We start from the raw sequence: 26,176 nt of genomic DNA on the forward strand, positions 1-26,176 counted from the left end.
CACTGTCATGTCCGACCGTCCATTTAGCACTGCCACTGTAACCCCTAAACCACTAAAACCCGCATCACCCTGATGCATCCAGACGCCTCTTAAACACCTCCAGCAATGGTGACTCCACCACCTCCCCGGGTAGCCTATTCCAAAGCCTGACCACCTGAACAGTGAAACATTTGTTTCTAGTATCTAATCTAAATCTCCCATCTCAGTTTAAGGCATCCTCCCCTGTCCAGGACACAAGATCAGGGGCAAACTCACCCCTGGCCTGGCACAGAGATTCTTCTCCTTTTCTGAGAAAAAGTAAAATCTGAGGTTGTCCCTTCCCCACCCTGGAGCTGTCACTTCTGAGTGATGGGACAACCTGGCCATCAGCACCACCAAAACCCACAAACCAGGAAAAAACCATCAGCATGAATTCCAGAAGAAAAAATGCTATGATAACTTAAAAAACACTTTTACTATTTTCAGGTAACAAATCTTTACTACAAGTACCCACACTGCACTTGTGGGGAACACGTGGACAAGAAAATAAGCTCCCAAGAGCTTTACATTTACAAAGCAAACAGTATTGCTGCTTTTAAAGGATCTTTTTTTAAAGTATTTTTTTAAGATGGTGAAACGAAAAATCTATAAAAGCCAAATTGTTTTCTCACTAAAAAATGCCAACCATGAAAGCTTATTTTCCATTACAAAACTTCATTTATAAGAACATAGTTATATACAAGGTTTCACCAACCAAAGAGTTCACAATCACCTGCAAACTGATTCACTACAAGATCACAGAGGAAAAGCTTCATAGGTAACATCAGCATGTGAAGGTTGTGACTCTTCCCAACATCCATCGCAGGTCACAGGTCACTGACACAAAATCCTTTATTAATGGAAAATAGAACAACTCCAAAGGCTTCAGTCCACATTCATCAGTAGCGCCTGTTCATCTTCTTGAACTTCTCATAGTGATAATCATCTGTAGCTTTTTCATTGAGGGGACGTTTGCGATTTGGAGGAGACCCTTCAAAAGAAAGAGAAGGAAATGTTGTCTCATGTGAAAGGACAGGGATATATTTCCTGACTCTGCCACCTCCCTTAGACAGCCCCTCACTATATGAGGTTATTGCCTTACACCCTTTGCTATTCCAGCTTCCACCAAACCCTTGTCAGTTTTGGCAACACACTTCAGTTGTGACCTCCACCACTCCACCCCTGAGCATCTCTACAGACATCCTCCATCCAGAGGGTTTCAGGTGTGATCTAGTAGTGCAACAGCCAGCTCTCTTGGACTTGGACTGCTCCACTCCCACTACCTCAGGACACTCAGAGGAGGTAAGCAGAGCCAGATCGTTCCTCTGTACAAGACCCCTGAAGTTTCAGTGTCTCCTTACGACCATTCCAATTTGGAACTTACGCTCAGGTTCTGGCCTCTCCGTGTCCCCCACCCTCAGTGGACGGGGCTTTGGCTCCTCCTTGTTCCTTCGCACTGGTGCATTCAGCTCCTCATGATAAACTGCAAGAAGAAAAACATCAGATAAGGAATATTATCTGGAGCACTCTTACCCAGATGGATAAATTTCTATGGCCTTTGCTGTAAGTGATCTTTACCAGAAACAACAGAAGCTCAGAACAAACCTCCTTGGAATTGGTTTCTGTGGATAATTAGGCAAGATGGGGCACAGCAAATTTCAACAGCACTATTTCAAGTGGCCCAAACACTCTTCACTTCCATCAAAACACACCAGCCTGATTCCCATCACCCCTGTAAGCATGGAAGGACACATGCCTTTCCTTTACATGTCTGCAGCATCAGAGGATCACATAGAAATTAATTCCCATCTCCTATCCAATAAGGTCCGTGTTTGCTTGGCCACCTGTCTGCTCTGGCAGCCTCCAAACTGGAGTCTCTCCATCATACACCATCATTTCCAGCACACAAGGCACAACTTAAAGAAAATATCTTGAAATATATGAGGCAGCGTCAGCTGGGAGTTCAGAAAGCCCAGCCATGAGAAATACATCCTTCTCCTTGCTGATGGATGGAAGAAAAAGACCAGGCCAGATGGGGTCTATCTGAGCATCCCAGGAAAAGCAATCGGACACGCTGATACATGGACTAATTTCTCTGTCCCAGCTGGGTCAGGAGAGACACTTAAGACTTACATCTGTTGTGCTGGACATAATTAACAGCCATGTTGGTGGGAACAAAGGAAGTTTCGCTGTCTTTCTTTTTGTTCTGCTGCTCTGCCAGCAGCTTGGCCTTGGCCTCTTCAGTTGAGATGATGTTTTTTATTTTTGCACTTGAAGAAAAACAAAAGAAAAAATACTCAGTCATAGTTAGAAAGGGTAGCAGGCACAGAAGTGCTAAGTGGATTTGGAGGGTAGTAACAGCACTGCTGTGCCATCTGATGCAGTTTTTGAGAGAGGAGGCAGCGCTACAGAAACAGACACTGTTTCAAAGGCAAAATGGAAGCTCCCATCTTTGTGCATCGCTTCAGTGCAGGGCATAAAGGGGTCCTGCAGAAAGCTGCTGGGGTCAGGTCACAGAAGTTAAGAGCCTTTTCCCAGAGGTCACGGGATGGAGCTGCACTGACCCTTGGGGCTGTGTAGGCTGTGTAGCATGTGCTGTGCTAGTCACCACACCAATCCAGAACAAGGCTCCATCCCACCCCAGCCCAAACTGAGACTGTGTAATCCAGCCATGGCGCTGCTCTGCCAACAAACAGCTGCTCATCCTGGCAGTCCTGGCCATCACCCACAGATCTGTGAAACACATACTCAATTCCCAGGTCCACTTCAGGAATGCCGCTCAGCATCTGGTTGGACAACATCTCCTCAGTCTTCTTGGCAGAGGAGACACGGATGTTCTCTGGAAGCTCGTACAGGGAGTCCTCGGCATTCTTCAGCTTCACCTTCTGCTCCTCGTTCTCCACAATTCCCTTTCTCTTCTTCAGCTCAGTCTCAATGTACTTCATCCTAAACAGCAGCACACAAGGGACAGGGCATTTAATTCTGTTCCTGTACTCTGTCCCAGCACTGCTGGAGCACAGCTGCATCCTTGTCCTGGCAGCTGGGAGAAAGGAAAAGAATTATCTCTCCAAAAGCACTCAGCTAATATCAGTAGCAAGAATTAATTGCCCAAGAAATAATCAGATCTTCCAAGCTCTTTTACAGCCAGCAGGGAAGGCTCCCACTGGGATTTGGTGCCCAGCTGGCTGGTTGGCACCTCCTAGCTTTGTCCATGAAAAAGCCTTCTCAATTCTGGCAGGCCTAAGTGAAAGCGCAAGGAACAATTTCAGTGAGAGCTGGGAAGACGTCCTGGGACTACTCAGAATCCAAGACATAAAAGAAATAAATGGTGAGGGGCTACCCAGCCTGATGCAACATCAGAGACACAACACAGCACAACTCACATGTCAGCATCTTCATCCCGCCTGTTGGTTTCTGCTGAGAAGGAAGTTCCCAAGTTCAGATCTTCCTCTTCATTAATCCTAAGTGGAAACCACAATGTTTACAGGTTTTGGTGGGGATTTTTGTTGGCTGTTTGGGTTTTTTGGGGGAGGTGTGTGTGTGTTGGGTTTTTTAAAGTAATTTAACAAGTTAGGGCAAAAGTAACTGGCCAGACTGCATTATATGAAACTCTTCAAAGTGACACAACCTCTGGTTAATTAATGACCAGTTGTCATTAAATACTAGCCCAGGGAGAATTTTCAGAGCTCACATGCTCCCACCTGTCCTTGCCTCTTTCTTTCAGCTTCTTCATGTCCACCATTCCCCCAGATTTTATCTTAAATGGGTCATCCTGTAAAACAAGAAATAACAAAAAAACCCTGAAGCTTCCCTCTAGTTTAATGTTAGTATTCAGGAAACATTTGGGAATTGAGTTGTGACACCCCAGGCCAGACTCACACAGTCAGTGTTCTCACACCATCACATCTGAGCCCCGAGGTGATGGAATTGTCCAGCACTTACCACAAGTGTGGCTTCTTCTTGCAACTTCTCTCCCACCAGCAGAGCTACAGCACTGGTCAGGCAGATAAAGAAAGAAGATAAAATTCAGCAGAAGGAAACACAGCACCAACAATACTGTATTGCTTTATCCTTCTCTAAGTCTCCCTGTCTTTTCCATCCTCAGGCTTTAACACAGAAATGCCTCTGTCAAGAACATAATTTTGGCAGTATCCGACATAACAGTTCGTACTGGAAGGAGGCAAATGATGAGAGAAATTGACTGTCACATCACACCCCTGGACAAAACATAATTTCCCCTCCCCACTGCCACATCCCTTACCTCACCCCATTGGGTCGCTTTCTGAGGCTCTGAACTTCTTTGGCTTCCTCAAGTTTTAACCTAAAGAAAAAAATACATTTGACTTAGTACTTGATGCTTTGGTTTTAATGAATTCCTTTTATTTTCTGCAGTTAACACAGAATTGTCTATCTGACTTTGCCCTAAACCTCTGCATATCAGCATCCACTTTTCAGGTTTAAAGTTAAATAGGTATTTTCTATTTATTTAAGCAATTCCATGCCTTTGAGCAATCAGAAAAAAAACCCAAAAACAAGACACCTGCTGGATTCGTTCCTTTCTGATGCCTTCCCTCAGGTGAGGAAGGCAGCATCCAAACACTGAAAGGCTTGAAAAAGAAGCCAGTTTAAGAAAGACGAGCTAAAATACATCCAGGCATGAGTGACTCTGAAGAAAGTTGATGGCGAATTGAAATCTCAAGTGTTTCTCACTAAACTGAGAGGAACCCGTAACTTCTGGGCTCAGGTAACGCTGTGACCTCACGCCATAACACAGTGGTTCAGCATGACGGTATGATGCGACGCCACCGCTCACAGCCCAGCCGTACGTGACGGTTTGCCGACATGACACCGTGTCGTGACAGCCGGACACTGCACTGCTGGACTAAAGCAGACCCGGAGTCCCGTCCTGTCCCCACCCCCGACCGCCGTACCACCGGGCGCGGCTGGGTTTCCTGCTGGACCCGGTCGGGTTCCCCGCCGGCTCCCGACCCACCTGACCTCCTCGGCGAGCTGCTCGTCCTCCTCCTCCTCCTCGTCGTCCTCCCTGCGCCGGCGGAAGGACTTCTGGCCCGGCATCGCTCCGGCTGCTGCGCCGCGGCACGGCCACCACACCGCCGCTTCCCCTCGGCTGCTGCGGCGCGCGGCGATGACGCCGCAGCCCCGCGACGAAGCCGGGCGACACCGCCCCTCTGCCCGCACCTTGGCTGGGCAACAGCCGCGGTTCCGGCGAGCGGGGCCGGGAGCGCTCCGTGCCCTCCCGGACGGGGCTGGGAGCCCTCCCCGCCAGGCCACGCACTGCCTTTTCTGAGAAGACCTCGTGTAAATCACGAGGGTCGTTCAACTTCTCGCAAGCCCGGCAGCACAGCCTCCGCCGGTGGTCGGTGCCTGTCAGGGACGCCGTGGAGAGAAGGCGCCGTGGGGAGCGTCGGTCCCACACCCGGGTTTATAGCCCAGCCCTTGGAGCGGGACGTGACTCCTTCACCCGGCTGCTCCCCGCTGACGGAGGCACCGAGCCACGCTGTTGAGTCCCCGGCCGAACGAGCCGAGGTTCGCCCCTCCAGCACCCGCCCCAGGGACTGAGTCCCGACCGCTCAGTAACGCTGCCGCCCTGACAGGGGAGCCCTCGGAACCGACCCCGGGACCCCGCAGGGTCAGCGCCGCCACCGCCTCCTCCGCTCGGTCCCTCCCCGCCCCGCCCCGCCGGGCCCGGCCCCCGCTCCTCCCCCGGCCTGCGCGGCACCCGCCGCTCCTCCGCCGCCTCCCCGCGCTGCTCGGGGCCCGCGGCCCTTCCCGGCGGCCCGGCCTGGGGCGGGGGCGGCGACGCCCCGGGCATCCCGCAGGTGAGCGAGGGCCGCGGGCCGGGGCGGCGGGGCTGTGCGGAGGGAGGGCGGCCGGGCCGCGCCGGGGATGATGCAGCAGCAGCAGCAGCAGCAGCGGGGGCTCCGGGCCGGATCCTGTCGTGCCCGGGCGTTGTGGCGGCCCTGCAGCCCCAAGGTCTGGTGCCGACCCCGGGAGCGGGTCTTTGCGGCTTCAGGCTGTTTCTGTTCAGTCTCGCTCGTGCCCAGCAGCTGTAGCGTCTGCCAGGAGAGGACTTGTATTTTGGGGGTCTGCTGCACTTGAGGAGCGACGTAGCAGGCAAGGGGGGATATCCCGCAGGTGTTTTTTGCCTGAAAGCTAAATTTCTAGGTGAGTCGTTGTGTTGTGACCTCCCGTAATAAATCAGTGTTCAGACCCGCTCTCCTTTGCGTGTTCCACATAAACCTCCTGGTTTTCCCATACCTGATGCAGCTGTGAGCCAGGAGCACCTACTTTCTGCTTCAGCCTTGTCAGTAGGGCAGTTCGGTAAATATGTCTTTCTTCAGTATCTCAAGTATAAAATGTCTCCAAGAACAACTGCAGAGGCTTCCTTCTCTTAGTAGGTTATGCAAGACCAGACCTGGTAGTTGTTTTGTGGATGAACGGTGCAAAGATTTCTTTTATTTGTGCAGTTGCTCCACTGAATGTCAGCCTGCATGGGTCTGAAACTCTTGACAGCTGGCTCTAGCTTTGGTACAAAACCACACAGCTGTTTTAAGAAAAAAAAAAAACAACCAACCAAAACCAAGAAATGTGTTCCTTTAGAAGGCAGAGACGCTGGGTTTGGCAGCAGTTGAAGCGACTGAAAGTAGGTTGCAGTTACGGAGGAATTGTTCTGACACGTTCGTGTGCTGTTCTCCCACAGCGGTGCTTGAGAAAGACAGGCTGAAGGACTTGTTTTAGGGTAACTTCTTTTCCCATCATACACAGTACATTTTGACAAGCACAGTTCAGCGCTCTGGCAGTGCTTTTATGAAATTCCTGGTTTCCTGAGCAGAATTAGGGCTGTGTGTGCCAGCTATAGCTCTTAGGGCAGGGTCGTGGGAAGGCAGAAGTTGAATATTTCCTTCTGAACAGTCACAAACCTTTTTCTGGTGTGTGTTGTCAGGGCTGAGAGGCAAAAATGAGGTTTTCCCTGCTTTGTTCAGAAAGGGAAGCCCTGTGTGGGAAGATCAGCAGCCCAGTGCTGGAAAGTCTAAAGGCATGGTTTTAATTTTGAGGAGAGGGGTAGTCCCACAGAATGCACTGAAGCCATCCATATCCACAAGACTCTACTTAACAAAGTGTGCTTCAAAACCAGTTCCCAATTAGCTTAAGCTGGTGAAGATATGGGGTCTGGAATTAATTTAAAAACACTATTTTGTTCGTTAGATTTTCTAGGAAGCATCTGGGAGAGAGATAAGAAATCAAGGATAGTGAAATAGCAAATGTAATGTTGATACTTTTTTCTTTTTAATTGGACCAGCTGATGCAATTGGGCAAAGGGGTCGGTTTTGATGAAGGAACTCAGAGCCTGAAATGTCCCAGTTTTATGCATTAGTCAAAGCCACTGTGCTCTTGTCACTTGTCTTTTAAATCAACATGTGTTACATGGTGCTGCTTTCCTTCTCTGTGAAGCTGCATGAAATTGCTCTGTTGTTTGTTAAGCATCTCTTCACAGGTTACTGAGATCCAGGTCAGCATCCCTCTGGTGTTTTCTACCACGCACATATGATTTCTTCTCCCTTTGCTCCTCCTATCAGTTTATTCAGTTCTAAAGAGTGCTGGGAAAACATTGTAAAATTATCCTTGAGGTTTATCTTCTGCCAAGACAAGGTGCTAGGCAAGCTTTTCCACTCCCAAGATAAGTGTTACTGATATGGCATATTTGTTTATAATTTTTTTTCCTTTTCTCCCTACTGTCAGTGATTCAGACCAGATAACACTGGGAATTGTTTCAAATGCCCTCAAAATGTGAAAAAAGAGCGTAGCAGCCATGCTGCTGCTGGAGTCATTAACATCAAGTTCATCAGATTTTTCCACTTCTTTGTTGCAATGATGTGGGCTCTTCACATCTGCTTCATTTCCAGCCAACTGTAATATTTTGGATCCTTGTCTGTGCTATTAATATCACTTATCTTCTTTTCTATTTTTTTAACAGCCATGAGCAAGGTTATTTAAACTATGCTTAAGAAACACAAACTCTTTTCATTTTTTTATAACTTCATGTTACTGAGACATGTTTAAAGTCTTTTACATATCCATGGACCACCGGGAAAGTGTTGATTGTGTTCATAAGCTATGAAATAATCTGTTCTTGCCTTGCTTGGATGTACGAGCTGGGTGGAACAGTGTGTTATGTTTTGTACAGTCTTCGAGTTATGTGGCTCATACTGTTACAAATCTACCCATGAAATGGTAAATTCCTCAGAGGCTGAAGCCTGCTTATCGGTGTTACAGTTCATTTAAGTCTATTTCCCTCTTGCCCAGCTTCATTTAGAACTAATCATATTTTTAATGTTTGATGAAGTAGTGTAACAATGAAATGTTAGATTCAGATCAGCACAGTTGGGTGCATGAAGCTCAGAGACACCACAGGCTAAGTACTGGTGTCATGGGCTGCAGCACCTTTCACTTTTCATCAGAGTTTCATGCAAATGAGCTAATTAGATTTATATCTTTGCAGCTGAAGCTGTGCCCATGTGCCAAGCACCTCCCTGCATTTCTGAAGGCACATTCCATGATATGGATTATTAGCTTTATTTGTGTGTTCCCCTCTCCTCCCCACGGTTTTGCTCCTTCCCTACAATACCACAATGCAGCCACTCAGCAGTGGGGCCAGACTGTGCCAGTTTGTGGGGCTCCAGGTTTAGATTTGTTTCAATCTCTGAACCTTAAAGATAGATAAGGAATTCTAATATGCAAAACGTGCCCAGGTATCTTCTTACAATCAGGAGAACAAATTTGACATGTAGTGAAAGGAACCATCCTTTCTTGTCCTAGGAAACCCTCCTCACATGAGTGTTGGTGAAAATGGGGGATACAAGGGACATCTGTCCTCACCTGGATTCCATAGGAGAGGTGACCAGAGATGATCTGCTGCTCAAATCCAAGGTACAGGGTTGTGGCTCTCAGTCCTTTCCCTTTTAACTGTTGTGCATGGATTTGCATGTTTGCTTTTTGAAGAAAATGCTGCCTATCTCCAGAGAGAAAATCTCCTTCCCCCACTGATGTACCCACATGTCCCATAAATTCACCCTCTGTGACCCCACAAATTTCTCATTGTCATTTTATCCTGCTTGAATGTGTCACTTAGCTAAAGTGCTGCAATTGTGTATTTGATTGGAAGGGTGGTGTTAAGGAATGAAACACTATGAGCTGAAGGTTGGGCTATTTCATTGAGAAGTTTCTCAGTCTTCAAGGACTTGGTTACTTAAAAACCAATCAAGCAAACAAACCTTCTTTTATCATGAATATGCAGGGAACTTGCCAGTCTTGTGGAGCTATGGGACCAAACCTCTGGGCTTGTCTTCAGGTAAAAATGGCTTGTTTGTGTGCATGATGTGGTGGGACTTCACTCAAATAGCATTTATACTGAAAAAAAAGAGTGGGAAGCAAAGAAGGGGTTCACAGTAGAGCTATATACTGATTTTTGATGGATTCCAGGGAGGAGACTCTCTAGGTGAAAGGGTAATACTGTCACAATCTGACAAAATGTTAACAGTTCACTCCTTGTAGGGGGTTGCCCTTGCTATTCCCAGTAGGAATGAATGAACTGCCCAGTGTTGGCTGTTGGCTGGGTGCTGCCTCTGCTGGCACCTGTGGAGGGGCTGCAGGGTGACAGCTTGGAAGTGAGGAGGGAGGGAATGCCCTGGGACATGCAGGTGGGCAGGGACTGTTTATTTTTACACTGGAATGCCCAGGCTTGGGGCTGCTCAGATGAGATCCCTGTTGGAGCAATGGCCTTGGAACAGAGACTTTGCCTGGGTGCAAACCTGGTTCCAGGTTTTCTTTCTTAAATCACTTCTAAATTTTCATCAGTTCTAAATTTCCATCTTGTTCTGGGCCCTGAATAAAAAGCAGGTTAGCAAGCTGGCAAGATAATTCTGAAGTTGCTGCTGCTGCTGGGACTGGAGTTGCAGACTGTTTTCTAAAGGGTCTAACTTGATGTGCTCATTGTGCTTTGGCTCTTTCCCCTCTCTAGATTGGTTGTCCTTATGTTGGTTGTGGGGAGTCCTTTGCTGACCACAGCACACTTCATGCACAGGTGAGCTTTTCTCTGTCCCCCACATTTAAACAGACAGAGCTGGATTTTCCCTGTTCCATGTTCTGGTAGTCCTGTGCTCCAACTCAAACCAGAGGAGATCTGTTACTTCATTTTCTAATTCCCAGGCCAAGAAGCACAACCTGACAGTGAATCTGACCACGTTCCGTGTGTGGTGCTATGCCTGTGAGAAGGAGGTGTTCCTGGAGCAGCGCCTGGCAGCTCACCCACCATCACCCCCCGTCAAGTTCCCTGAGCCGGTGGGTCTGTGTCACACAGGGCAGAGCTGAATGCTTGGCAGGGTTTTGTTTGCCTGGTGTAACATTAGCCAAGTGATTTCTGCCATGGTGCAGCATTTGCTGTGACAGGGATACCTTCACTGAAAGTGGCTGCCTGTAGCCAGAGGACCACTAGCCCCATCTTGCAGGGTCTCCCAGCAGAAAGACTTCCAAATGACTTAGGGGTGGGAACTAGATGACCTTTAAGGTCTGTTCCAACCCAAACCATTCTATGACGCTATGATTCTATGACTTGAATATCCATTCTGACTTTGTTTTTAGCCTTTACAGTGGGGCGTCTGCATGTGAGAAGAACCTGTCACATTTTCATTTCCAATGCATGGCCCATGGAAATTTCAGCTGTCAGACCAGAAACACCATGTGCTTCTGACACTGCTGCTCATTCCTGATGCTTCTTATCACCTGTACTGGAAGCAGTAATGGCACAATAACCACTCCCTGCTGGCTCAGTGAGAAGGGTAGACAGTGTAACCTGTTCTTCCTTCTCCTGCTACTTTTCTTGAAGGCTGGCTTGATTTATGTGTGAGATAATATCTCTCAGAGCTCATCTTTCAAAGCAGACCTCTGACTGATGCTTATTTCTCTGTCTTTAATCTAGGATTCTCCTTTGCCTGCTCACCCTCTAAAAGCTGTTCCGATTGCAGTGGCTGATGAAGGCGAATCTGAATCAGAGGATGATGATTTGAAACCAAGAGGTAACTTTGCATTGAGCTGATGAAAGGGCTGGCAGGGCAACTCTGCAGTCTGTAGGACCTGCACTGAGAGGGTTCCTGGCAGCAGGTTGTGGAGACTGCCTAGAAAGGGCTGGATTCCCTCTCCTCAGGGAGGACTATAGAAAGCAGCACATCTGGAAAGTGATTCATCCCTTTGTTGTGCTTTAGGCCTTACTGGAATGAAAAATCTTGGGAACTCCTGCTACATGAATGCAGCACTTCAGGCTCTCTCAAACTGGTAGGTATTAGGGCTTTCAGTGTTGTCTTAACTGACTTCACTAAATACCACAAGTATCACCTCTGATCTGAAACCTTCATGAATCTTGCAAAGAGGGATTAGCCAGGCTGGGGACAGAAGAGGATAGTGTTTTTTTAGGGTAACAGAAGTGTTACACTAGGAAATTGAGTGTTCAGCCAGCTCGTGGCTATGTACAAGACTCACGTTTCAATGAATGCTTGAAGTAAAACTTCATCATTTCTGTTGCAACAGAAATTATTTATCCCAGGGAAAGCCATATCACATCTCTTTATTCTCCCCACTGATATCATTCTAACAGCCTATATCCTAAAATATTCTCTAGCCATCCTGCTGAAAACTAATTCCAGGATCTTTTTGTACTGGGAACAGGTTCAGATCAGCCTTTTCCATTTGTTTCAAGTGAGGAGTCACGTCTGCATCTGGAATCACTTCTTTCCTTGGTTTAAAATCAGTACCTTAAGCATGCTTTTGATAAGGCCTGCATGAAGTTTTGATAAATAAATAGAAGCACAGGAGAAATTTCTGTGTGCTGAATTCTTCTCTTTTTCCTTCTCTTGTAGCCCACCTCTCACACAGTTTTTCCTGGAATGTGGTGGACTGGTCCGTACAGATAAGAAACCTGCCCTGTGCAAAAGTTACCAGAAGTTGGTGTCTGAGGTTTGGCACAAGAAACGGTGCGTGGTGGCCCCTGATCTAAACTGGCCAGGTTTCAGAGGGGTGTTAGTTCTGAGGTCTGGCATCAGCAGAGAGGAAATCTGATCCTCGGGGACAAGTGCATTGTCTGAGGCAGTCATTTCACCCCTGCATGAATGGGGATGTGAGGATTTCCCTGGATCCAGGAGATCCCATGTCCTGCTGCTGGTGATAAAATGGGCACATTGATGTCAGTGAGAAGAATTTGTTCTTAACATTACAATTTTTAAAAGGAAGAGTTTTTTAAAAAATGTAATTCCCCTGTTGGCAATGAAGAAAAAATGATGGAGTAAAGGAATACTTGGGGCTATCTCCAAGTATTTTACATGGACTTCAGTGACCAGCACTTAATTGCACTGCTCTTGATTAGCAGAGGAATTGATGATTTGGATGGAAAAAGTGATTCAGAGATTTTTACTGAATAGAGTGGAAAATGCAGGTGACATTTTGGGAAACATTTGCTATTGGTTCAAATTCTAGACCAGTTCAAAGGACAGTGCAAAATTATGTAGCTCTGTTTCAATCTGATGATGTCTGCTCTGTGCAATCAATTAAAAGCCATCAAAACAGGAATTTAAATGGCATTGCATGTTTGTCTCAAGTTCATTATTAACAAGGAATAAGTAAGATATGGAACAAGGTGAACTGTGTCTGTGGAGGAGGAAGCTGCAGGCTTTGAAGCAATATCATGTCCTTTTAATATTGGTTGGATTTACCTCATTTACTGGGTGGTCAGCCTGCCCAGATTTTGAGACAGACATAGTGCTGGAAAATCAAATGAAGTAACTAATTGCCAAATCCTGTTCTGGAAAGAATCACTTTCACACTCAGTGTGACAGAGCTGTAAGTGAAATGTGTTTTGGGGAAGGGTCTCTCTGGAAGGACAGACTGGAATGACTGCAAGGTGTTTTCTGTCTCTTGGTGTGTTTGTCATCCAGCTCATGCAGAAATCTCTGCCTAGGCTTTGCAGGTGCATAATTATCTTTTGTTCTCTTTAACTGCACACCACACCCTCTGTCACGGCCTGTTAGACAAACTGGCTCCAGGCCCAATAAGCAAACTGACTTTTTTCTTTTTTCTTTTTCCATGTCTGAACAGCCCGAGTTATGTTGTTCCAAGCAGTCTATCCCACGGAATTAAGCTTGTCAATCCCATGTTCCGAGGCTATGCACAGCAGGTGGGGCCTGAAAAAACCCATGCCATTATTCCAAAGATGGTGGGAATTTAATTCTTGCAGTGGCGGTGCTTGTGTTCAGAAGGAAGAGCTTGAGCTCGGGGGCCATGGTCTTTTTGTGTCAATATCAGTGATCTGATAGAGCACTTGAGTGGGATTCGGGAGACCTGGATTCTTTTCCAGGCTTGCCTCTGGCTTGTTGGTACCAAATCAGTTCATTTTCTTGTGTCAGCTTGCTCATGTCTGAAATTATGGTGGTCAAATCCTTTATAAACAGCTTTGAGATCTATTGATACCTGCTCTATAAGAGTTTGGTATTATTTATTCGTGTTAAAGCTGAGGAACCTGGATAAATCTGCACTAAAAAGATATGAATGTTCTATATTCTTTTTCTGGGGAAATACAGCAAACTTAAGTCTTATTTAAAGGTAGTATCCTTATTTTTTTTCCTTTGAAGTCTTTATCAGCGTAGCTCTTCTGTTTGTTCTTTATAATAATATGTAAACAACAAACTATGATTAGAAAATTTACTAGAAAAGTGACAGTACATCAAAACTGTGATAGTGACAAGAAATCAAAACATAGAATAAAAATAATGATTAATGAAAGAACTTCTGTATTTGTCTTTGATGTGAAATACGTTGGATTGGAAAACTCTGATCTGAAGAGATAAATTTGAAAGGTAGGCAGGGCAGGCTAAAAGCCAAACTTCATAAAACAACTGAAATGTCGTAATTAACTTTCTGGAGTTGTCAAAATACCACGTTGCTTTCCAGCAGCTCCTTTGAAGCCGATGTATCAGCTCTTTTACCATGTATTATGAATGTAGGAGCTGGCATCTAGACTGTATAGCCTTGGGTTTCTGGTTCCACTCCCTGTTTATTAAAGATTTTTATCTGCTCTCTCTAAGAGATGGCTTGCCATGAGCAGAAGTCAGTGTTCATAAAATGTATTTGTGGGTAGGAGTCTGTTCTCCAGGGCCTGCTGTTCTTATCAGGTTTCTCCTTGCTTTTTCCCTATTATCTGAGGCAAACCCCTGAAAAATGTGCTCCTGGTTTGCCTTCTACAGCTGTTCTCTGGTTTTTCAATGTCTTTCAGCTGAAGATATTCAGATAAAAAAATTAGGCTTTTAATTATTTAGGAGTTAAAGCATTTCTGTAGCAGACAAGGCCTTTGGTGTGTGGCCCTGCTTTAGCTGAGTCTGTGCGCTGCAGACCGGGCTCACCTTGGTGGGCACTCTTGGAATCAGCTGTGAATGGAGCCATCTCCTCTTCTGCCCCTCTCATTTGCCCCATTTCTGGCTGGATACTGACATGGACTCTTGGTTTTCAGGACACCCAGGAGTTCCTGCGGTGCCTGATGGATCAGCTCCACGAAGAACTGAAGGAACCCGTTGTTGCAGAGACGAGGGATTTGGATACCAGTGACCAGGAGGACAAGCGGGAGGGCGACCGAAGCCCTTCAGAGGACGAGTTCCTCTCCTGTGACTCCAGCAGTGACAGGGGTGAAGGAGAGGGCCAGAGTCGGACCTCAGGGAGCATGGGCAGCAGCTCCCTGGCAGAGACAGAGCTGCTGATCCAGGATGAAGCAGGGAGAGGGATCTCAGAGAAAGAGAGGATGAAGGACAGAAAGTTCTCCTGCGGCCATCGGCGCAGCAACTCAGAGCAGGTGGATGAGGATGCAGATGTTGATACTACAATGATGCCAGTTGATGGCAGAGCCTCACCTGAGATGCTGCCAGCTCCCCGTCCTGCCAGTCCGTGTAGGACACCAGGTATACCCCTCTTCCAGCTGGGATATTTCCAGGAAGACATGTTACCATCCTCCACAGGGACTGTGGTGTAGTGCAGTGGCAAACACTTAATGAGATTGTTCCTTCTCTGGGTTTCAAAAGATTTGCATCCAAGGTTTTCCTCAGTCCCTGCCTTTGTGCACAATTGCTTTTGTAAGGAAGTGTACTTGGTGAGCCAGAGAGATGCTTAGCCAGGCTGTGAGCTGAGTAAAGGCACAGCAGTGAGAGCTGCCTCTGCCAAGCCTGCAAACACTGTATTGATGCCTTTTAAGAAAAAAGGCTTGGTTTGTGTACGTCTCTTTATTTGATACGCTGGCCTGGGGAAATATTAGCTGTTGAAAAGGCATGGCAGTAGGTATTTGCTAATGTTGGACTGTGGGCTTTGGGGAGAGAAAAGGAAGAGGCACAGTTTGAGCATTTCTGTGTCTCAGGGAAAAGAGCAGCAGTGTGGAGTCACCTCAAGCTGAACATATCTGATCTTTCAACACTTCTTTATGTAAGAGTCTTACTCTGCCAGCTGGCACTGAAGGCAGAAATGCTGTTTGTGTGGATTAGGGCTACAGGAGCAAGCTGCAAAAACTAATTAGTCACAAGTGTGAAAAAAGGCAGGTTGTTTTTTGGGGTTTTTTTAGTATGTAATTATTAGCTGTTGGGTACAGCTCCGTATGCACTCTCACCCGTGACTGAGGGAGCTGTGTCTGCCAGCCTGTGCAAGCAGGACAGTTAATGGACACTGAACTGTGCCTTTGGGAAAGATTCTGTGCTGGAAGACAGAGCTGGGCTGACGTGGATTGCAGTGGGGTTGCCTTTCATAACTGGAGTTTTCACCAGTGCCCTTTTCCCTCCCCATTTTCCCAAACAGAACCTGACAATGATGCCTATGTGCGCTGCTCCTCGCGCCCTTGCAGTCCAGTCCATCATGAAATGCATTCCAAGCTCTCCAGCAGTCCTCCCCGCTCCAGTCCTGCCAGGCTGGGACCTTCCTACATACTCAAGAAAGGTAGTGCAAAGAGGGATTGCTGGGAGGCAAAGAGGGGAGCATGTAGAGGAGGGGAGAGAAGGAATCCATCATGCTTCTTGATTAACGGATGTAAGAAGTGCTGGCTGCCCTGAACCATCAGTGTGTTCTAAAATAGTATTTGGCAAAGACTACAGTAAACCTGCAGATAAAGTCAATCTCTGGGCACAGCGATGTTCTAATGGGTTCTTACACTGGAGCCTGGGATGATCCATGTCTGCATCTGTGTGCTGTGTTTTTCCTTAATAAAATGGCTCAGAAGTCCCAGGCACAAGCTCTGTCCCTTTAGGGGTGTGTGGAGATACATAAACATTTGTCTGCCAGACTTGAATTTCATGGCATGTGGGCCAGAGAACTGTAAGATGCTGTTACTGACAGAGCTTCCTGCCTCTTGGACATCTTAGGCTCACAGGAATGGAATTAGGGCTGCAGATGTCCCTGCAGTGCTGGGAGCACTGTCAGGCTGCAGAGTGGAGCCTGGCTTGTGTTGTTATCAAACTGGTCCCTTCATCCCAAAGCAAATTGCAAATCAAAATCCCTCAACGCTGCATAGTCCGCAAACACAATGGCTTGTGCTTGTACCACTGTCCCTCCAGCTGCTCCATGAGGACATTCTTTCTTCAGCCCCTTGGCTGAGGTCAGCACAGCTGCAGATGTTCTGGCTGCATGAAATCCACTCTGTCTTCCTGCACGTGTGTGTGGGGACAGGGTTGTTGTTAAACAAAACCTTGCATTTGGCCAGTCCCTGCTGTGGAGAGTCCTCTCCAGTGCAAGACGCTTGGGGAACACGTGGTAAATGTCAGAGGGGGAAAAAAAAGGACAAAGCACTGAGGCAGGTGAGGAGGAGAGGAAGTGAAATGCAAAGCTTGGAGCAAAGTGTCACAAGACTTCAGAAAACCAGGGACTGTCTGTGGCAGGGCCAGGCTTCTAAACATGTAAAAGGATGGAAACAGGAGTTCCAGTACAACAATTTCTGCCTCCTGAGAGCTGACTGGTGTTGGTTCAGTTGGCTGCCTTCCCCTTGTACCACACACAGCAGCAGAGTCCTCTGTGTCCTTTCACAACTTGCCTCACCATGTCCCTGGAATGGGGTCTGAACATCAGGACAATGCTTGTCCCATGTTCTTGTGTAGCTGTGTGACTCTCTGGAGATGTGAGACTGAGAGGGCCATTCCTTGTTTTCCAGCCCAAATGCAGGCTTCTGGGAAGAAGAAGAAAGAGCTCCGTTACCGCAGTGTAATTTCTGACATCTTTGATGGCTCCATCCTCAGCCTGGTGCAGTGCCTCACCTGCGACAGAGTGAGTGTCCTGGGCCCTCCCAGTCACCCAACACAGGCTTTGTGCTTGTAGATCTATCTCTTCCTAGGGAACAGTGCTGCTCTTTCCAAACCCTGTGGGATGCAGCACCTGCTAAAATGGTGATAGGGAATGGCAGGGGAGGTGTGAGAACCTGCCATGCCAAGGATATGTGTTTCTCTGTTTGCTGATCCGTGCTACTGAGTTGACCCAGCAGTATCACATTCACATTAGAAAACTGAGTCCAGTGCTACAAAACCCATGACAGAAGTCTGTGCTGACAGCAGGGAAGAATAATTAGCCACAGGGAGTTGCTCCTGCTGCCAGCTCACATTTCTAGTCTAGACAAAATCCAAGCAGTGATAAAAGCTGATGAAGGTCAGGTCCCAGCTCCATTACACACATGGGAAACCCAGACCTCTTCCTCTTGGATATTTCCAGGTTTCTACAACAGTGGAGACGTTCCAGGACCTGTCACTCCCAATCCCAGGGAAAGAGGACTTGGCTAAGCTGCACTCTGCCATCTACCAAAACGTGCCAGCTAAGACAGGGGCGTGTGGGGACAACTATGCCTCGCAAGGCTGGATTGCTTTCATCATGGAGTATATCCGGAGGTGTGTTCCCTATGCAGGACCTCTGTTTTCTGGGATTTGCCCTGCAGTGCTGGAAGGCAGCTGTCCCTAACCAGTGGTGTTAACATTGGAATGTCAATTGGAACCATTCCTTAGAGGACAGCTTTTGGTACCTCACAGAGGGTGGAGCCTTTTCATGTGGACCAGTTGTTACTGCTCCTCTAGACCTCTCACACACCTTGAGAGCTCTCATGGAGCTGATCACCCCTCACTGCTGCCTTTAGCTCAGACTTGCCCTCCAGAGCAAATTAATTCCTGGTGTAGTTTTCCAAATCATTTCCAGTTTGAGTAGGAATATCAGCTGAGAGCAGTTGTGCTTCTCTGCTCCTCTGGGATGTGGGATGAGCTTAGGACCTACAGCTAGAAGGAAATTTATCATCCAGTTGGGGTTTTGTGTGCCAAAGCATTCAGCTATTTTATTTATAACTCTTAATCTCTTCTCCTTTGCAGATTTGTGGTGTCCTGTATCCCTAGCTGGTTTTGGGGTCCTGTGGTGACACTGGAGGATTGCCTTGCTGCCTTTTTTGCAGCAGATGAGTTGAAAGGTGAGTTTTTTCGGTGGGGTCTGACAGCATGGAGGAGCATTCCATATGCATTTTGAAGGCAGATTAAATCTCCTAGAGATCCTGCCTTGGTGTGTCATTAGAGACTGACAGTGCCGAAAGTTGGCAGCTCAGCATCTCTGAGCAGGAGGGAACTTTTCCACCTGCTCAGGGGTGGGAAATCTGGATGAGAGTGTCCTCAGTGAGGAGCAGGCAGAGCTGTTGGCTGGTTGAGTGCTGTGGCTCCTCAGTTTCTTCACTTTCAGCTCTGGAAGACTCACACCATTTGCTGTTCAGGTGTGGTGGTGGGCACGTTCCTGCTAATTGACTGCATCCCCTTCTTGCCTACACTTACTGAGAGGAGTTATTTTGATCTCTTCTCATCCTGGCCTGCCCAAAAGGCTCTTAATCTGCTTAGTGTCTGGAAATGTAGCTGTGTCAGCCTCGTATGCTCTGAGCAGCTGCATAATGGCTCTCTTCTCTCTCTACAGGGGACAACATGTACAGCTGTGAACGGTGTAAGAAGTAAGTTGGCATTACCTGTATTGTGTTGCATGTCTGGAGTTTTATTTCTGGAACTTTATTTCTCTGTACTGCTGTCAGATACTTTGCTGTGTCCTCTTCCTGGACTATTCTTCTGCTGGAATTCAGGATTTGTCTTGGATTCCAAAGCAAGCAAGACCCAGCCATGCCTTTGCTGTAGAGTCCTCACAGCTCATTTCTTTTCCTCCCTCAGGCTACGGAATGGAGTGAAGTACTGCAAAGTTCTCCGGCTCCCAGAGGTGGGTAAAAGCACCTTGTTTCCTAATTTTCTTCTAACAGCCACTGAGGAAGTGAGGAGGCTAGAGGCAGAATAAAACCAGCAGGTTTTTTGGTCACAAAGTCCTGTATCTAGATCAGCAGAGACTTTCTCAGTCTAACCTGATGAGCCAGCCGGACTAATGAGAAACAGGCAAAGAACTCCTGCAAAGATCAGACACACAGAGATGTGCTGTGCTCCCCGAGCTCCCATGGCAAAACTGCCCTTTGGTGTCCTCTGTCCTTGGTCTTTTAGATCCTTTGCATCCACTTGAAACGGTTCCGGCACGAGGTGATGTATTCCTTCAAGATCAACAGCCATGTCTCCTTCCCCTTGGAAGGGCTGGATCTGCGACCTTTCCTCGCCAAGGAGTGTGTGTCCCAGATCACCACCTACGACCTCCTGTCAGTCATCTGTCACCACGGCACAGCTGGCAGTAAGTCCTTCCCTGGAGGAGGAACAGGATGGGAGGAGTGTGACTGAGGCAGGAGTGTGGTCAGGAGTAGCCAACACCTCTGCTAGGCTGAAGGGCAGCATAAGACCCCCTCCATTCTCTGCTCTGCCTGAGCAGCCTCTGCCCTTTGAAAAGTGAACTGAGCAGTTTCTGACAGATCCCCTGCAGCTCTTTCCCCCTCCCCACGGGCTTGGCTCAAACCCTTTCCCACTGTTCAGTCTTGCTGAGAGGCCCTTCCAAGGAAGGGAAATCAGGGTGACACTGCCAGGCTCTGCTGCTCCAGCAAAGCTTGCCTGAACGGGAATTATCCTTTTTTTTTTGTCTCTCTCTCTGTTCTGTGCCAGCAGCTAATCCTGTTTGCGCTGCTGACATTATCCCAGGCCTGCCTTCTGTCTGCACTGCAGATCCCAGCAGAGCTGTGCTTTCTGTTCCAGGTGGCCACTACATTGCCTACTGCCAGAACGTGATCAATGGCCAGTGGTACGAGTTCGATGACCAGTACGTCACCGAGGTCCACGAGACCGTGGTGCAGAATGCAGAAGCCTATGTGCTGTTCTACAGGTGAGCTGTGCCCTCAGCCCCTTCCCGGGTACAGAACGCCTGGAAATGCACTTCACAAATGGAGTTTTCCTTTCCTTGCTCCAGGAAAAGCAGTGAGGAGGCTGTGCGAGAGCGTCAGAAGGTCGTGTCCCTGGCCAGCATGAAGGAGCACAGTTTGCTCCAGTTCTACATCTCTCGAGAGTGGCTCAATAAATTCAACACCTTTGCTGAGCCTGGGCCCATCACCAACCATACCTTTCTGTGCTCCCATGGAGGTAAGGCTGCTGGACCTGGGAGCAGCACCTTTTGTGCTTCCTGCTGCATTAACAAATGTAGGAAAAAGCTCCAGCTGCCATCCTGATATGGGGAAGCTGCAGTGGGATCCTCTTTGGCAGAAACTCCAGCCTGCTCAGGGAGGGATGAGACAATTGCCCATTGTGCTGCTGGTTGGTGGCCTGAGGGGATGTGTAGTGCTGGGAAACAACAGTTTTCAGTTCTCTGTGTTTAAAAACAAACCTGTAAAAGTAGATAGGGCTGGGTTTATCTATGTTACCCTGTCAGCAGGGCTGGCCCTTGGGGGTTTGTTTGGAGAAGGGAGCACGTGCTGTGGAAGGGAGCTGATAGCACATCTGACTCTGCTACTGCTTCATCAGCCATGCTGGGGAGTACTCAGTGTTTGTAAATCTCTCTTCTAAACTGGAAATGAGGCACTTGATTAGAAATTGAGGCTGTGGATTGAGAAACCTCCACAGTTAATGAACTCATGACTGTCTTCCATTAGCAAAGGAAGCATATTCTGGAATCAGAGTTCTCAGAAAGGAAAATCAGCCTTTTTATTTGTGTCTGTTGTACGCAGCAATAATGAGATCCCTGATTAACTCTTCTGCTTGCCTTTCCTCCACAGGGATCCCTCCTAATAAATACCATTACATTGATGACCTGGTTGTGATTCTGCCCCAAAATGTGTGGGAATATCTCTACAACAGGTGAATGTGGGCATTCTATTCTTTCTCCCAGTATTTGTAGAGTGTCCTAATCTAAGCCAGGATGAGCTGTATCAGTTCCTGTCCCAAAAGGACAGCAAGAGCTAAGCCAGAAGAGCAAAAGTGTGGCTGAGTAAAGGCAGCTCTGTGCCCTCAGCTGCAGATGCACCTCCCTCACCAGTGTCTGGATTAGTATAAAAATCCCTGTCTGTAGGGTGCAGGGACGGGAAGAGTTTCCACTCTGCTGCAGTTCTTCATTCTGCTCCCTCTCCCCGTGCCCAGGTTTGGGGGTGGCCCTGCTGTGAACCATCTGTACGTGTGCTCCATTTGCCAAGTGGAGATCGAAGCCCTCGCCAAGCGCAGGAGGATCGAAATCGACACCTTCATCAAGGTTGGCATGGGAAGCATCTGGAAGCAAGGCAAAGGGCAGGGGTGGGAAATGGAGACCTGGAAAACTCCTACCTGTTTTCCAGAACATGATCTACAGTACAGCCAGGAGATTGGCCTGGGGGTTCCCCAGTGCAGAAGGGCAGCTGGGGGGTGAGAATGCTGTGCAGACAGAAAGTGTGAAACCATCCTTGTCTCATGCCTGCTCTGGTGAGCAGGAACAGGGTGTGAGGAAGGAATTACATGGGGTTCTTCTAGAGAGTGACAAGGCTGCCTTACAGTTAATGGAAGGGCCCCCCCAAGATCTCAGGAATGACTAAGTCTTTCCTGTATCTCTGTTCCTGCTCTCCCAGCTGAACAAGGCTTTCCAGGCAGAGGAGTCTCCAAGTGTCATCTACTGCATCAGCATGCAGTGGTTCCGGGAGTGGGAGGCCTTTGTCAAGGGCAAGGATAACGGTAAGGATCAGACACTGGGGTCTGTCAGAGGGGAGAGGGGGAATGGAAATGAGTCCATTTGCCGGGTCCTGGCTGAGTACTGCCCCTGGCTGGGGTGACAAGGCTGGGCAGGGTTCAGGCACCAGCCACTGGGGCTGCCTGCAGGTCCCCAGGGCAGGACAGAGATGACAAATAGAAGAAGTTAGGAAAGCAGATTAATCTGGAGGCAATGAGGAAATCAGATGGGTTTTGACATATTTGTTCTCCTACAGAGCCCCCTGGACCAATCGACAACACCAAGATTGCCCTCACAAAACCAGGTGGCCACGTGCAAGTCAAGCAGGGTAAGGCTGGTGCTTGCTGCCTGTGGTGTTCCTAAAAGGTGGAGACTGTTCCACGGGATCTGGCTGTCCTTAATGAAGTTACAGAGCAAGATGGTGGTGCAGAGGATTGACAGTTCTCTACCCAGCCCCTGCCCTGAGTGAGCCAGTTCTCCAGTGGCAGCTCCTGCATGACCAGTTTGCTGCTGGGACTGGTTCCTGGAGACCCCCAGCTCCTGCCTTGCTGCTCCCCAGGCCCCTTCCACCATTCCCCTTTGTGCTGGAGCTTTGATCTTGTGTTGCTTTTGATGTGGTCTTCATTCAGCATCTGTTGTGGTCCCCCTTTTAAAGTTAAAACAGTCTCATGTTGTGCCTGGCGAGGTTTAGATTGGATATTAGGAAAATTTCTATATGGAAAGGGCTGTCAGGGTTTGGAACAGGCTGCCCAGGGCAGTGGTGGAGTCACCACCCCTGGAGGGATTTAAACGATGTGTAGATGTGGTTGCTGGGGACATGGATCAGTGGAGGACACACTAGTGCTTCCAGCAGGAGGCGGCACTGCAGGGGCTTTGTGGGGGGACCAGCGGTGTCTCCTCCTCTTGGCAGGGGCGTGCGAGGGGAGGTGTTTGGAGAGGAAATCCTGGAGCTGTGGTGCCCTGACCTTTCCCTACTGATGCATCCGGTTACTGGTGTTGTCCCTCCCAGGTGCTGACTACGGGCAGATCTCCGAGGAGACGTGGGTTTATCTAAGCACCCTGTACGGAGGGGGCCCCGAGATTGCCATCAGACAGAACGTGGCCCAGGTGCAGGAACTGGAAAACCTCCACGGGGAGCAGAAGATTGAAGCAGAGACACGTGCAGTGTGATCTGTGCGGATGGGGCAGGGCAGGGACGGCACAGGTACCTCTGTGGGGGGATGGGAGGCTGAGAATCCTGAGGGGTTGAACATCCTCCGTTTTCTGGGACTCAAGGTGTGTGCAGCTCCCCTACCACTCCCGGGGCAGGCAGGCTTCCTCCTCCTTTCATGTGGCTCTGAGCACGGGGTGGTGCTGGGAGAGACTGGGACAAAGCTCTGCACCTGACCTCGGCTGAAGCCGTGGTCCGAGGCTGCAGCCACAGTCACAGGGCTGTCCTGACCTGAGCCCTCTCCCTTTCCTTTGCATACACCAAGCTTGTCCCCAGTGCACTGAGCTCTGCTCCTTTGCAGATTTTGCTTTTGGCACTTTTCTTTTTAACTCAAACATGTAAACATAATGAGATGTTATTTATGTTTCCAGCGGGCAGTGTTGCAACCAGAGAAACTTGTTTTTGAGGCTGAGGAAAGCCATGAGGTCTCCCTGTGGTTTTGTGCTGGTGGTGCACAGCTGTCACAACTTCCTAGTTTTGCTCTTTATCAAATTCTTGCAAATTCAGTTGCAATCAACTAAGAAATTTGGAAAGAAGCTATTCCCTTCTCCTCTCACTCCCAAACCCACACCTTCATGGTCCTGCAGAATTTTATTTTCTCCTTGTGTCTCATCTCCTACGTTCAGCACATTTTTGGACAACAAAGCTGGAAGGCGAGTCCTCCTTCCCAAAGCCTTCCTCAGACTGACCCTGCCATGAGCCCGTGTCTGTCTCCCCTCAGCTGGTGAGAAGCTGAGGAGGGGCCCCTTTGTTCACACAGAGCCCCTTCAGAGGGGTCACCCAGGGCTGGGGAGGGGGCCTGGCTGAGCAGGGCCCAGGCTGGTGAAGCAGCTTTTTAGGAATGAGCTGCTTTCTGCAAACAAGCCCCCACCTGTGTGCTGAGGTCATTCCAGATGTCCTTTGTGTTTACAGTGGCTCATTTAATGAATTTGTTCCCTGATCTACTGCCACCAGTGCAGCCAAGAAGCAGCTGCTGGAGGCAGCAGAGACAGGAATGAAGGCAAAAAAGGCCAAACTCCACTTTCCTCAGCAGGGCTATTCTTAAAATATTTTGTTCATTTTGCAGCAAGGCAAGAGTTTAATCTTTGCAAGCCTTTGAGTGCAGTTTAATGGAGGCAGAGAAGGCAGAGCTGCTTCCCAGGGCCAGAAGAACCAAACTGTGGGTTCATGGTGTGGGTGATTACACAGCAGCAAGTCTGGCCTTAGGGGTGCCAGACACTGCATGGAGCTGGGACCTCCTGAGCTCCTCATGAAAAATGGGGAGAAGGGGGAGAAAAGGAAAGGCTGCTCCTTGACTTAGAGATAGAAGGGGGTAGGACAGGAGAATTTGAGAAGGAAAACATGGCCTTCATGTTATTTTTTACTTTCTTTTTTTTGATCAAGTGTTTGTTGCAAAAAGCAACTTCTTTAAACATTGTCTGTAATTGATTCAGCATGTTAATATTACAATCCTGTTCATGGGATGCTTGTTTAGACCCAGCCAGGCCCTAGGAGAGGTCAGAGAACGAGCCACTGTTGGTATTCTCATTGTTCCAAGCTGTCTTTGTTCCCCACTGCAGCAGCCCTGGGATCTGCTGCAGAGCCTGCAGGGCTGCATGTCCGTGTTGTCTGTGTTCCAGAGGGTGCTGTACAGACTGTAATGACACTCCTGTGCTTCAGTGTTAGACCTTGTGCTGAAAGTGGTACAATAAATACATGTGCATTCAACAAGGCCTGTCTTGCCTGGTGAGAGGGGCTAACAGCTCCAGGGAGCGGGGTGGTGAAGGAAGAAAAATTTTTAAAAATTAAATATAAAATAAAATCCAAACTTCCTGCTGACCAGAGGCTGTGTGGGGACAGATCCTCCTGGGCAGCAGTGAGAGGAGCCTGAGGCTACTAAACCATCCTGTGCCCATTCAGAGGGCACCTGCCCCTTTAGTCTCTGCTCACAGACCTCCCTTCACCTTTCATTAACCCCATTTCACCTGAGTGTGCCTCAGAAAGCTCCGGGGGTCTGGATGTGCTACGCATTGACCACATTATTATCCTGGAAGTAACTTGCAAGGGAAAGAGTTGAAGTTTCATTGAGCTGTTCCAGGATTCTGCAAGAGTTTCCTGTCACTGTTGTGTGGCCAAATATCCCTGCTGGTCCATTGCCCTCCCTTGGTAACACGTCAGCAGCCTGTTCCCCAGGGAACACCAGGCTCTTGGCACTGGGAATTAACAGAGTTTCTAAAGCAGCCCCAGGGGCTGGAGCAGCAGGAATTCCCTGCCCCAGTGAGTGATGCAGCCTCAGCTGGAGCCTGAAATGTCTGAAGGAGCAGAGCTGGAGCTGGGTGATAAGAACATGCAGTTTGTTCTTGAGCAGCTTGGAGTCAACTGCCCAAACCTGGATCTTAAAAACAAGTCCCTTACCTGAGCAACAGCTGAACAGCTCCAAACCTTCCCAGAGCCACCAAGAACTGCCCTCCCCAGGGGTGCATCTGCTCAGGGTCCAAACAGCTCCAGGGCTGCTCTGGCAAAGCCCTGACTCTGCTCTAAGTTACCCTCTGCCTGCTGAAGTGCTCGAGGGTTAGTTCTGCATCCTGATTTCATCTGAGCTCTGACTGCAGCCTTGCTTTCCTCCAGCTCCACTGGAGGCAGCCATGGCATTTCTGAGCACACCTCTGAGAGCAGCTCTGAGACAAACAGCTTTCTGAGCACAGCTCTGGGAGCCAGTGCCAATGCTGAACTCTTTATCAGTTCTCTTTGCAAATCACTTCCCCCTTTTTTTATATCAGGTCCCTTTGTTAATTGCAAAAAAAAGGGGAGCTGAAAGAACTGTTCATGAATTGGGGA

The 26,176-nt window shown here is 48.4% G+C and overlaps 2 protein-coding genes across 3 annotated transcripts; one reads left to right on the top strand and one right to left on the bottom strand.

Annotated features, from left to right (window-relative positions):
* Nucleotides 1-434: 434 nt before the first annotated feature.
* On the bottom strand, nucleotides 435-5,639 carry C17H9orf78 (chromosome 17 C9orf78 homolog). The gene is made up of 9 exons (XM_069032017.1): nucleotides 5,012-5,639; nucleotides 4,280-4,339; nucleotides 3,961-4,012; nucleotides 3,720-3,790; nucleotides 3,402-3,479; nucleotides 2,767-2,964; nucleotides 2,152-2,288; nucleotides 1,403-1,501; nucleotides 435-1,009 (listed from the first exon to the last, which is right to left on the bottom strand). Exons 1-9 carry the CDS (start codon nucleotides 5,092-5,094, stop codon nucleotides 918-920), a joined length of 870 nt encoding a protein of 289 aa, XP_068888118.1. The 5' UTR covers nucleotides 5,095-5,639; the 3' UTR covers nucleotides 435-917.
* Nucleotides 5,640-5,737: 98 nt separating this feature from the next.
* USP20 (ubiquitin specific peptidase 20) lies at nucleotides 5,738-25,069 on the top strand. Of its 2 annotated transcripts, none has more exons than XM_069031994.1 (24): nucleotides 5,738-5,858; nucleotides 8,857-8,967; nucleotides 9,335-9,388; nucleotides 10,058-10,120; nucleotides 10,246-10,377; nucleotides 11,015-11,111; nucleotides 11,298-11,367; nucleotides 11,949-12,062; nucleotides 13,180-13,258; nucleotides 14,588-15,029; nucleotides 15,910-16,047; nucleotides 17,252-17,364; nucleotides 17,803-17,975; nucleotides 18,444-18,538; nucleotides 19,027-19,060; nucleotides 19,272-19,317; nucleotides 19,590-19,770; nucleotides 20,223-20,349; nucleotides 20,434-20,603; nucleotides 21,233-21,314; nucleotides 21,594-21,702; nucleotides 22,052-22,154; nucleotides 22,406-22,477; nucleotides 23,159-25,069. In XM_069031994.1, exons 2-24 carry the CDS (start codon nucleotides 8,887-8,889, stop codon nucleotides 23,317-23,319), a joined length of 2,736 nt encoding a protein of 911 aa, XP_068888095.1. In that variant the 5' UTR covers nucleotides 5,738-5,858; nucleotides 8,857-8,886; the 3' UTR covers nucleotides 23,320-25,069. The 2 variants fall into 2 exon arrangements, with proteins under 2 accessions (XP_068888095.1, XP_068888096.1); XM_069031995.1 differs by lacking the exon at nucleotides 5,738-5,858 and adding an exon at nucleotides 5,988-6,204.
* The last annotated feature ends 1,107 nt before the right edge of the window (nucleotides 25,070-26,176 follow it).

Source organism: Aphelocoma coerulescens, chromosome 17 (genome assembly GCF_041296385.1).
Source record: "Aphelocoma coerulescens isolate FSJ_1873_10779 chromosome 17, UR_Acoe_1.0, whole genome shotgun sequence".
Lineage (NCBI taxonomy): Eukaryota > Metazoa > Chordata > Aves > Passeriformes > Corvidae > Aphelocoma > Aphelocoma coerulescens.

Bases quoted from the DNA above. Each gene is read 5' to 3' on its own strand.
- C17H9orf78 (XM_069032017.1), bottom strand. From the start codon at position 5,094: ATGCCGGGCCAGAAGTCCTTCCGCCGGCGCAGGGAGGACGACGAGGAG. The intron at 3,791-3,960 runs GTAAGTGCTGGA...CTTGTTTTACAG, and splicing joins AAGAAGAAGCCACACTTGTG to GATGACCCATTTAAGATAAA. The intron at 2,965-3,401 runs GTGAGTTGTGCT...GCTGCTGTTTAG, and splicing joins CGGGATGAAGATGCTGACAT to GATGAAGTACATTGAGACTG.
- USP20 (XM_069031994.1), top strand. From the start codon at position 8,887: ATGGGGGATACAAGGGACATCTGTCCTCACCTGGATTCCATAGGAGAG. The intron at 21,315-21,593 runs GTGAATGTGGGC...CCCCGTGCCCAG, and splicing joins TGGGAATATCTCTACAACAG to GTTTGGGGGTGGCCCTGCTG. The intron at 22,478-23,158 runs GTAAGGCTGGTG...TGTCCCTCCCAG, and splicing joins CCACGTGCAAGTCAAGCAGG to GTGCTGACTACGGGCAGATC.